Below are 12,500 nucleotides of genomic sequence, written 5' to 3' on the forward strand. Positions count from 1 at the left end.
TGGAAATGCCCTGAATGCTAATCACAAACATGGCCCACTTAGACGTTCCTGCGTACATCAGAAGCAGGGGGGATCACGCTCGTATTTGCATATCATGCAAGGAGATGAAACCGCCAAACGCTAACGCAGTCAAAACAGCCGCTTTTCTTACGTTTCCTTTCAGTCTGTAGGAGGCTGACTGCGACATGTGTGGATCAGGACGTTATGATCAGCGTTAAGTGGGTCTGTCTGGGGGATGGAGCGTAAAGACGAGAGGGTTTGTCTGAGATGGCTTGTTTAGTCTTGAGGAAACCCCTGGTCTCCGGCTTGCCACGTAAAACCTTGTAGAAAGTATGTTTGAATAACCGGAGCCTTTATTGGATTTGTACTAACAGGCTATCTAAAAGCTGATTAATCTGATTCAGAGTCTCTGGATTAAACACTTACTCCTTTAGTTTCTTTCTCTTTCTCTTTCACTTTCTTGGAGTTTGACACCACCTATCTCTCTCTCTCTCTCTCTCTCTCTCTCTCTCTCTCTCTGTCTCTTGCTCTCAGTCCTGTTCAAATCTATAGGTTTATTTTATATTTCCCTTGTCTTGATTGTGTGGCCCTGGGAGAGAGAGAGAGAGAGAGAGAGAGAGAAAAAGGCGCATGGCTTCGATGGGGTCTTGGGCTATATATTTTGTGTGTGTGTGTGTGTGTGTGTGTGTGTGTGTGTGTGTGCTGGAATGTGTATGAATATATTTGGATTAGTGCCGTTTATGAGGAGAGAGAGAACGAGAGAAAGAAAAGCAGAAGACACAGAGGATTCCCTCTAATTAAGGTCTGTGAATTACAGTAAGCCTGAGTATTGGAAAATAGCCAGTTCTATTTGTGTGCTTCCATGGTGACAAACGCATAAACAGGTAATATAGTTCCAGTTCCTTTACTTAAAGTGTACAGCCTACTAACTGGTCAAAACGGGCACATTATTTCTTGGTTATTAAAAAATGACTTGAGTTTGATCAGTTGTTGTACAGCCATGCATACATACCTCTGTTATCATTACATATTTTAGATATGTTTCAGTGACATATTAGTCATTCGCAATAAAACCAAAATTGACAGGAAATAAGCGTGATTGTTTCACATAAGTGGGGTTAAATGTGACAGAGTACAGGTTAAATGTAACACTAGTTTCAACATCTGCCATCCATTTTAAGCCATTTATATAAAGCATTTTAAATTAATGTTGATACATTAATTCAATGCAGTTTCTTGTTTGGACAATCCAATATGTGACTAAATTGTCTACTTTTCTGACTAAATTGATTAGTAGCTTGCCTTTTATTTAGTTTATTACAAGTGATAGATATATTTGTTAATGAACATACAGTATATTACACTGATGACATGTATCATGTAGGGGTTATGTTGGAATGGATATTGATTACATGCTCTCTTACCTGCTAAATGAAATCAGTTGGCTTATTACACATAGTTCTCTCTCTCTCTCTCTCTCTCTCTATTTATATATATATATATATATATATATATATATATATATATATATATATATATATATATATATAAAGTTTGCACACTGACTTTGGTGAACTGGCATGTCATAAATTCTCACAAATTACTTGAAATACAAACATAGCAGTAAATTAAAGATACTTCCAGTAAAGAAAATTTATGCTAAATCATAGATTTATTTGAAAGTGAAATAATAGAAAGAAAGAAAAAAAAATATTTTTGGACTTTTGAATTGTCAACATCAGCCATACATGACATGTTTGCAGATATGGAAATAAAAAGACAGATGTGGACTTCAGTAGATCTCAGATTATTTTTTCACCTCTCTCTCCCTCACTCAAAAATTCATATTCCGCCCAAGTAGTTTACTAGAAGTACATACTTTAAAATTTGTACTTTAAAGTATTTGGCTGGGTAGTTTTGTGTTAGTAGGTAAAACCACATAGCAGAGGGGTGTGTGTGTGTGTGTGTGTGTGTGTGTGTGTGTGGGGCTGCGGAAAGGTCTTTGACCTTCTTAACATCTATGTTAGTTTTCCATCAGCAAGATCATTTAGCGTTTTAGAACCCAGTACCACTAATACACATATTATTTATGCAAGCAATCAGAATGTTTACACAAACTGTTTGATTTCCTCTTGATCAAATGCACAACAGTATATTTAAATGTACTCTGCTTACACTATGTGAATGTTTCTTTCATGTTTCATAAAATCCCAAAAGCTTCTGTGATAAATTGGTACACCAAACTGTGTTTTGATTAGCTTTGACCGTCAGCTCATGAAGACTCTGTTTGTGCTGAGGATTTGACCTCTTTCTCTCTCTCTCTCTCTCTCTCTCTCTCTCTCTCTCTATCCCTCTCATCTCACTCTGAATATGATGTTTGTATCTGTGCCTTCCAGACTCACTCAGTCATGCCAAGGAATGCTTATTTCATTCCCTTATTATTTTTTTATTGACCATCTGTCACAGAAATATTGCAACACACTGTCCGTCAGTCCCTGTTCATACCTTATGATATTAGCTGAATGAAGGCTGTGTGTGGACTCCAGCTGGTCCACAGCTGCCATGTCTGCCCGTGCCCATCTCTTATATACAGAATGGTCCCAAAAACGAGAAGAACAAACAGGATCTTTGTTCTGGTTATTTGTGATGGTTTCACTCAGTGTGGATACATGGGGATATTAAATCACATGGGAGAGAGAACACAAAACGTGATCTTTATAGATTTAGTATTCATGTACTCATTAGTACATCACATCTTCTGTGCGGCTGTGATCGTCTCAGCTGAAAGAAAAGAGCCAAGAATCTTCCTTGTTTAAAATGGCGCGTGTCATCGTCTGAGTAATCCCGTTTTCCGTTTTCTCCTGGCAGGTTGCACTTTCTGGTCTTTCACACGGAGGAGGTGCATGACGTGCTGAGGATCTGGGACGGGCCTCAGGAAGGAGGTGTCCTGATGAGGGAGCTGAGCGGATCAACGCTGCCTCCGGACCTCCACAGCACCTTCAATTCTGTCAGCTTACAGTTCACCACCGACTTTTTCACCAGCAAACAGGGCTTTGCCTTGCAGTTTTCTGGTAAGCCTGCGAGTCCGCGTTAACGCGCCTGCGCGTACATCTGCGCCTTTCTGTCGGGATGGAGACGTATGCTCAAATGCTCAAAGGGCGTTTCTCAAAGCCGTCGCACTAACGTCTCTCTGTTTTTCGTCGGATGTGTTTGACATATGGTACGCTATCCCTGCTAACAGTGTTTCAGAAAGTCCCAGATCCTGTGTTGAGACAGAGTCAGTAAACACCACAGACAGTAGTGCAAATAGCAGGGCAGAAGCAGTGACGAGAGGATTCCTTCTCTCGTGTCTTTAAGGTGGAAAATAGTAGCACTCTTTCCGCCGGCTCTTCTTCCTCTCTGAATGTCTCATCTGTAGGCATAGTCCTAATGACACTAACCCAGCTGAGACACAAGAAACAAGCTGAGGCCACCTCTTTCCAGTCATTAAATTAAACCTGTTGGGCCAAGGTGTCAGCGGCGGTCTCGCCTGTCAGCCTGTAACCACGGCAACCGTTCCTATCCGCCACCAGCAAGCAGCCATTCTACGTAGATTTTTTTTTTTTTATCTTGAATTTGTGCGTGGTGTCTAAGATCAAAGAAGCCCAGGGAAGAAACTTGAGTTTCGCACAGAGAGTAAAAAAGACATTCTGTGTCATTATGGCTCTGCACTGTGGTATTTTTATTCTGGATTCTTCTGTTTTACATTAAAAACCATACATCTAAACTTTAGCATCTTCAAAGGTGTTTGGGTTCAGTAGGTCGACGGAAGCTGAGATAAATAAATCAGAGAGTGAGTTATCTTTGAGGTTCTCGCTCGGCTTTTTCTCTGCACTGCAGTGCTCGTAAATTTGAATGCTCAATTCTCTCCTCTTCTCTTAGCTCTGTCGGTTATGATGCTCCAAAAACAGTTACATGAATATACATCTTTGGGGTTGTGCTCCTTTTTCTTTCCTGTTCTTTCATCTTTTCTATTTTTCCAACTCTGTCTTCTCTGCTCTCTGTGCTGATCCAATTCCTTTTGCTCAATAGCTAGTTATTTTGACTTCCACTTTATATGTAGTCGGGTCTTATTATACCTCTCAGTGTTTGCTCTTACTCTAAGGAGGCAAGAAGCCTTGATATTTTTTTTTTTTTTCCGGTGATTTATTTATTATTGCCTGCTCTTGAAGTCTCCACAGCCACTTCCTGTAATGACCCCGGGGTGCCCACCAACGGCACGCGGAGCGGGGATAGCCGAGAACCTGGGGACCACGTTATATTTCAGTGCGATCCCGGATACGTCCTTCAGGGGGCGACCAAGATCACTTGCACAGAAATCAACAACAGATTCTTCTGGCAGCCTGACCCACCCACATGCACAGGTAGTGCAACAGATCAGCATTACTAACTTGAAATGCGTAAAACATATCTGTGGGCAGTACACAAGACGAGAAAACATAAACAAGTTTGTCAGGAAACGTTTAACGCAGCTTTAATTAGAGAATTTTACACCATAATTATACAGCATAATTCTGCATTTACAACATTTTATATAGTAGTATAGGTATGAAGACAGATCAGTGTTGGCTGAAAATGACCCTATTAAGGTCACTGTAAATAATTTGTAATTAAATATCCTATATATACACACCCATACGAAGATTGTCATAGGAAGTTTGCATGACAGAGATTAGATTGGTTTAGTTACAACAGATGTTAATTTCACATGTCAGTCAAAGGTCATTCAGCTTATTACAATGCTCCAGTGCACTATGCCTGAAATACGTCCCCTCTGAGGTATGCTATAGCAACTGTTTTTCTTATATTTGCTAAAATGGAACTGTCCTTGGACATAGACATCAATAATATCAGTAAGAACATTGGCATTACGAGAGCTCATCTCTACAGGAGCATTTGTTTGCAATGTCCCTTTATGCTGTAGGTCTAATGAGAGGCCAAATAGGAAATACTTGACAACCCTGATGAGGCTTCCTGGGTACCGTTCTTTGTGGTTTTTCATTAAAAGAAAAAAACAAAAAAAAAAGTGAGGGTAATGTAATAAGATGCCTCATTCAAGGAAGGCATTTATGAATTATGTGAAAGCTTTTTTTTTTTTTTTTCTTTTTTAAACCGTATACAAAATACTGGGAGTTTTTACAAAAACTGCATGTGAAACTCAGCCATGTGTATGTGTATTCATTGCAACTTTCTACCCAGCGCTATCTACACCAACTGGTTAAGAAGATTGCTTGCCATATGCTCACTTCAGGCTCTGGTGATTATTAATTTTGTCCTTTTTTTTCCTTTTCTTTTTTTTTTTTTGTTCCAGCACCATGTGGGGGAAATTTGACCGGACCCAGTGGTCTGATACTGTCTCCAGAATACCCCGAGCCATATCCCCATGGCAGAGAGTGTGACTGGACCATCACTGTAACCCCGGATTACATCATCTCCCTTAGCTTTAACCAGTAAGTCACATTCGAGAAATGGAGTTGGTTCTTTGCTTGTCCTGAGGGATCCGATTCAAATTCTGCACATGGAGGACAATTCTGCCCTGGTACGGACAGGAATGGGCTGTCAGAATCCAAATCCTAGGATGGATGGGGGATAATAAACTAACTTTTTTTTTTATGTCCTACATTTGATCATAACCCGTTTACTTTCATGATCTCATTTTCTACTGCCGACTCTAATGTCAAAATAAAGTGCCGGTCTTTAGCCTGTGTGAGTGCGGATGTGAGGCTGCTGCACACTGAGGGGTGTTTTTTGAATAAAAACGCCCTGCTGAGGCTTTCTTTTTCTAAATAGTTCAGTTTCCCTACTAAAAGTAGCTTAACGATTTTTTTTTTTCTTTTCGTAATAGTCTCTCTTAATTGAAATGCCCTTAATGGTGAGCTCATTGAATGCATTCTTTTGTTAACGCTTTTTCCTCTTGCAGCCTCTAACATCGGAGGCAGTATACTCTGCTGAACTGGTTCTAATTAAAACTTAGTTTGCCTCCAAATTTATTTGTTTGTTTGTTTAACTGTCTGATAGGAGAAAGTATGTTTTTTTTTTTAATAGAAAAGAATGCTGTAGCTTTGCGCAGTCATAGTCTACGTGAGAGCAGGTGGATTCAGTCAGAATACATGTGGGAGTGAGGAGGAAGCAACAGATATGTTATGGAGGCAGGATTAAAAAAAAAAAAAAAAGTCTTGTGCGCAGCTCTAAATCACATCTCAGCTGGTGACATGAGCTGCTGATTTTATTGCCATCTACAGACAAGGTTTTTCATACTCAATGAATATTTACATTCACATACCCATTCATGAGCTGCGCTCATGAGGAGAGAAACACTTTTATGAATGCACTTATGCATAATGTAATATACGTAGCACTTGAGCTTGGCTAAGCGCTATCTCTTCTTCAGGTTCAGTCTGGAGCCAAGCTATGACTTCCTGCACATCTATGATGGGCCAGATTCACTCAGTCCACTGCTGGGCAGTTTCTATGGCACGGATGTTCCCGAACGCATTGAAAGCAGTTCCAACACGCTCTTCCTAGCATTCCGAAGCGATGCCTCGCTCAGCAGCAACGGTTTTGTCCTCCAGTACACAGGTACACTTCTCCCTGCTGTTTGGATTGGAAACGAAGACACAAAACTATGCCTTGCTTATCCTCTTCCAACAGCTTCTTACTTGCATCTCTGAAAATGGTCTCGTTGATTGTATTGGATGAGACGCTCAGTGATTTGGAAAGGTCAAATACGTAGTGCGGGGTCAGTCTAGCTCTAATCCGTCCTTTTTTGCCGTGTATTGACTTCATTGTTTTCTCTTGTCTGTGTTTCAAATAGAAGGTAACAGTAGCAGTGTGGTGAAAATTGCCTGTCTGAGGGAACGGGCGCTTTGAACGTTCCTTTGATCAGCTCCTCCTGCTAACGTCACGGTTGCGCTTTGTGTAATTATCTACCCATAGTGCTATTTGCAACCAACTATAAAAGAATTATGAAAATGAAACGACAGGGTGCGTGTGCTAAAGACGTGTTTGATCAATGCTTTGCTGTCACGCTAAAAAGCACAGACGTAAACTAGAACAAATGCCTGTTTGTTGTCCTATGCGTCGTGCTGACCCCTCCGCTGTATGGCTATGTTTTTAGCGCGTTTGCTAAATCACAAGGTGTAGTTCAAATGGCAAACACGGAAAACCGCCGAAAACATTTTCCCATGCCAATGTCAGTTGTAACAGATTTCCCATACCTGTTTGTTCTTTGATGTAGCATTACTACTCGAGAATTATGTACTATTCAGACGTTAAAGGTTCTCAGTCGAAGACGCGTTGTGCTGGAGAAATTTCCTATTGTCTAGACACCATGAATATAAAGGACTGTCAGTGCTGGTGAACTTGCCATGAACCCTTCTGCAACATCCCTACCAACCAAGGCCAGCAGCAGCTCCTTTGCCCACAACTCTTTGGTCTGCTCTCTGCATTTTTTAAAGTAGAGTAATGGGGAACAGTATTCAGTCAATCTGGTGGAGCAGATGGACTCACTGTGTGGTGCTTCAAAAATCTTCAGTTCCAGACCTCACTCTAACCACAAACCAATTACAATGAAATATTAAAGTAGAAAACTACACTGAGTTTTAAAAATAAAGCCACAGTTGGTCTTTTTTTTTTTTTTTTTTAGTTTGATTATTTCTGTTATGTCTGTTTCTGCTGTTGTTCTGATGTCGCTCCAACCTCATGTTTGGTGGTGTATCCACATGATTTCTTTTTGAATAGGATTTAGAAAGAGCTGTCACCATCTTTACAAGGCAAATCAGCCCCATACAAAACCCTGCCTGAGTCTGATTGGCCTCGAAGGTGTAGTATGTGGGCCAGGACTCCTCACGCTTGACCAGTAGTTTAATAACACCACTATTGTACTTGCTCCCTCTCTCTCTCCATGTCACGCACACACACACACACGCACGCGCACACACACACACACACACACACACACATGCAAAACATACTCATATACACACGTGTGTGTATACACTCACGCACAGCACTCTTTTGCAGCTCAGTGTTCAATGACAATTCAAAACTCAAAAAGACACATAGGGATTTATACACACACACAAACACACGCACACACACACACACCTGAGCAATGACCCCAGGCCAACTGCTGTCCTACTCTTAATGAATCTTCTCAGTGTTTAGCTGTTAGGCATGGCTTTGGCCAGGTGGAAGGTACTGTCAGCTGTTTAGCTGTGGGCAGTCTACAGTGCCGAGCAGCGTGGAGCAGATTGTAAGCCTGTTTCACTACTCTACTCGGCCATGAAGGGCACACGTTTGGCTCAACCACACAAACACTCTGTCGTGCAGCAGCTTGTGCTACGTAATGGAAGCTAGTTCCTAACAACAACAACAACAACAACAACAACAACCCAACCTGTAGTCAAAACAGGCACATCAATATTTAATTTTATTTATTTACATTTCTTTATTTATTGAAAACAGACATGTAGGAACGATGATTGATTTCTAATTTGGGGCTGAAATTGTCTCCCACGGTAGGCCGCACACTGTTTTTTTTTTTTTTTTTAAGAGACCGCTCTGTGTAGTCAGCAAACCTTGGTCCAGCACAGTGTCACTTTCAATCACTCCACAGCCTGTTTCAGCTGGTCACCAATGGAAGCACGCTGTCAGGAGGGGGCAAGAGATGGAGAGAGAGAGAGCAGAAGGGTGTGACAGAGGTTACTGAAGTATGTCTATGTTTGTGAGGGGAATTAAAAGTGTAAACTGCAACTGTTTACACAATGTGACTTATCGCCTCAGTCTTTAAAAGGAGACCATGTTTGACGGCATCGTTCTTCCAACTGATTTTGTATTGTTCTCTCACTTTCTAATGCTGTTTGTTACAGCTGTGTTTTCACCGATAGTAAAAAATAGTCCTGAACTTGTTAAATTGCTTCCCTCACTTCTGTCATTATTATTATTATTATTATTATTATTATTATTATTATTATCATTATTATTATTATTATTATTATTAATTTATTTATTTTCAAATAAAGTACATCTCTTAATTCTGTTGTAAAAGCAAAGCTATGATGTCTAGACCTTCAGCTGATCTCTAGTCTCAGTTGATATTTGATCCCCCCCCCCCCCCTCTCTGTCCCTCCCTCTCTCTCGTCTCGCACAGAAAACCCCAGAGAGTCATGCTTTGATCCTGGTGTGGTGAGAAATGGAACCCGTGTTGGCACAGAGCTGAAGCTTGGAGCCACTGTTACCTACCACTGTGACAATGGTTACACCCTAGAGGGAGACTCCACTCTCACCTGCATCATGGGGGGAGACAGCAAGCCCAGCTGGAACAAACCAAAGCCCGTCTGCATAGGTAAAGAAAAAAAATAATAAAACGGTCACCCACACAAAAGGAGTCCAGCACTGGGACGGTGTCTTTGAGTAGTCACTTGTGCGTGTCCTGAAGTTATCCTTGCACGCATGTGTACCCTAAAGTTTTCAAGAGCGGGCTGATGTGTTTGCCGGGCATGTTGCTCAAGGGATGTTTAAAAGCCTCTTTTTATTTGTAATGTGAGCATGTACGATGTGTCCCCTGAGAGAGGGAAGAGTGTCATTTCTGCAGGCTAACCCTGAGGGACACTTTTAAAACATTGCAATTCCGTTCTTTCACTTCAGCAAACGCAGGGGACGCCGACCACGATTCCAGCAGCCTAGAATCAGACAAGAAAAGTAATTTAACATTACCAAAATGAGGGAGCGATGGGACAGAGGGGATTGGGGGTGGGAGGGGTTGGGGTTGGAAGACAGAAAATGAGTTGCTTAATGCTTAATCTCCCTGTCTCTCTCTCTCTCTGTGACTCTCTTGCTCCCTCTGTTTTTTTTTTTTTTTTTTTCTTTCCTTTCCAGCACCTTGCGGTGGTCAGTATTCTGGGCTGGAAGGAGTAGTGCTCTCCCCTGGTTACCCTGGCAACTACAGCAGTGGGAGAACCTGTCTGTACTCAGTGATTGTGCCAAAAGACTATGGTAAGGATACACACATTCACACATACGTGCACTCACGCTATCCCCCACCCGCCTCTCTCTCTCTCTCTCTCTCTCTCTCTCTCTCTCTCTCTCTCTCTCTCTCTCTCTCTTACTCAGCAGTCCCTATGTTCCCTCTGCTCTTTCTCTCTCAGAGATGTAGAGGGGTAATGAGAAGTAAGTGTCGTGCTGCTTGAGGGCTTGTGAATATCACCATCCCTCATTTCACCCCAGCAGGTTCTACTTGACCGCAGGACGCTGTTGTCTGATCCATAAAATGTGGAGGTCGTTTCAACGATTTGAGGGTCCCGCGGAGTTTCCGAATAGCGAGAATTCTACGCGAACATATTTCTCTCCGCTGAGTCAAACGTTGTGGAAATAGAGATAATTAAGCCTGCACATTTTCGTGCCGCACTCTAATGACTCCGAACCTCAGGGAGAGATTGAGCACTTTGTCATGCGGAACTGTAGAACCGGGTTCCTTTTTATGGTTCTCATTTGGAAAATCACCCTCCCAAACAGTGGGCCGGTTGAAAGGACACAGGTGGTTCTGAATGATTAGCTCACGCACGTTGCACCAACATTATCGTTCACTGTGTCACGCTCCCACGTGCACACTTACACATCGTAGTGTTGTCAGAGTTATGTCCTATGTAATTTACTGCTCTTTCTCACCCTCCCTCCATTCTCTAGTCTCACTGTTTTTCATCTTCTCTCTCTCTCTCTCTCTCTCTCTCTTGTTCTCTCTATCTACAGTGGTGTTCAGTCAGTTTGCATTCTTCCAGACGGCTCTGAATGACGTGGTGGAGGTCCATGATGGCCCTAACCAGCGTGCGCGTGTACTGAGCTCCCTGTCTGGGGCACATACAGGTGAGACTCTCCAGTCCGTCACCGTGGCTGTCCACACCTGCACAGTCACCCAGGCTACCGCCAGACACACCCACACAGACATACATACAAACCTGTCAGAGGATCAGAGGATCAGTGAAAGGTTCTCATTGGTCATTCATATCATATATATGCATAGACACACAGACACAGAGACAAAGTCCAACTCTCCTATTGTAAATCTGTTGTCCTGTTCTAAATAATGACTTAAATCTTTAGCATCTCAGTACTGAAACATAGTCATTCAGCTGTGTAGGCATTGTTGATCAGGCAAATAAATGCATGGTGAAAGAGAGAGACATAGCACTGAATAACCATTACCGGTAAATGCCATTTCAAGGTAAAGCTAAAGTTCTTATTCAAAGCCTTTACAATATTCACAACATCCATAGTAAACTGAAGTTGTTTTAGAGCTTGAGAAGCACAATTGCACTTTGCACAACTGTTATGGTAACATTGCTTCTGACATTGAATTGGCACAATATTCGCATTGTAACCTATTGGCCCCATGAGTGCCGTTAAAAAGAAAGAAAACACAAAACACTTCCGTGAATTGTTCCCGTTTGCACAAAAGAAGCAAGTAACGCTTCCTCACTATGCCATTCTATCGACACTCCCATAACAACACTCCCATAATAACTGCACACACACACACACACACACACACACAAACGTACACACAGACACTGCTGTATCAATCACCTATAATTACCATGCAGTGTGAAGAATCTAACTCGAGCACAGGCAGGATGAGCTGCATATGCCTGGCGCCTGAAGATGGCATTTTGAAATTACTTTAGCCTGCTGTGGAGCTGACCTGTTGAGGTGTGTGCACATAACAGTGTGAAAAGCGAAAATCGTGGAAGGTTATTGAACTGTGTGTTATTACAAATCGTTGCACAAGCACCACGTTTGTGAACAACATGGCTCATAGCACCAGCATAAGATATTTCACTGCTCTACGACTATTTCATTACCTTACAATACACTGTTTAAACTGTTTAGTGTTTCAGAGAATAACATAAGCATACGGATACACACTTTGCGGTTTTGTTCAACATTCAGGAACACAATACAACCGGATGATATCCTTGGCATTTCCTTTTGATGTACAATGAAAGTACAGTATACAGTTATTTTACAATTTTTATTTATTTATTATTTTTTTAAACTGGTTTCTTAGAATAGAAGTCAGCTATAAATAAATGAGTTAGCAGGGTTTTCCCACACCTCAGCTCTGTCCACATTATTAGCTGTCATTTTGACAGCCCACAGAGGTTAGCTCTAATAACATCCCAGCATGCCTCAGACTCAAGCACAGGTCTTAGTGTAACATGGCGTGCAGCACCAGTATGCGTGTTATGCGGTGTCATCGTCTCTGGCCACACTGGGAATCTGTCAACACCAAGCTTTTCCTTAGACATCCTGCTGAGACCAGCAGAGCCCCAGGGAGTTCCAGGTAGACTTCCAACCTCTACGCCCCGCTGTGGGACAGGAAAATATGCACTGAGTAATGAGAAGGACTGGGAACAGTTGTTCTTAACATGCCTAGTCAGTATAGATAGGAGGTGAGTCGTAAC

General features: G+C 41.9%; 1 protein-coding gene across 1 annotated transcript in view; it reads left to right on the forward strand.

Moving 5' to 3' along the window:
• The window catches only part of csmd2 (CUB and Sushi multiple domains 2), a 206,639-nt gene that overhangs the window by 141,679 nt on the left and 52,460 nt on the right, over positions 1–12,500 (forward strand). The window contains exons 26-32 of the mRNA XM_030789534.1: positions 2,869–3,071; positions 4,212–4,403; positions 5,351–5,489; positions 6,431–6,618; positions 9,191–9,385; positions 9,919–10,035; positions 10,789–10,902. Coding sequence (XP_030645394.1) covers positions 2,869–3,071; positions 4,212–4,403; positions 5,351–5,489; positions 6,431–6,618; positions 9,191–9,385; positions 9,919–10,035; positions 10,789–10,902 — 1,148 coding nt within the window. The remainder of the gene's footprint in view (positions 1–2,868; positions 3,072–4,211; positions 4,404–5,350; positions 5,490–6,430; positions 6,619–9,190; positions 9,386–9,918; positions 10,036–10,788; positions 10,903–12,500) is intronic.

This window comes from Chanos chanos, chromosome 12, assembly GCF_902362185.1.
Source record: "Chanos chanos chromosome 12, fChaCha1.1, whole genome shotgun sequence".
NCBI lineage: Eukaryota > Metazoa > Chordata > Actinopteri > Gonorynchiformes > Chanidae > Chanos > Chanos chanos.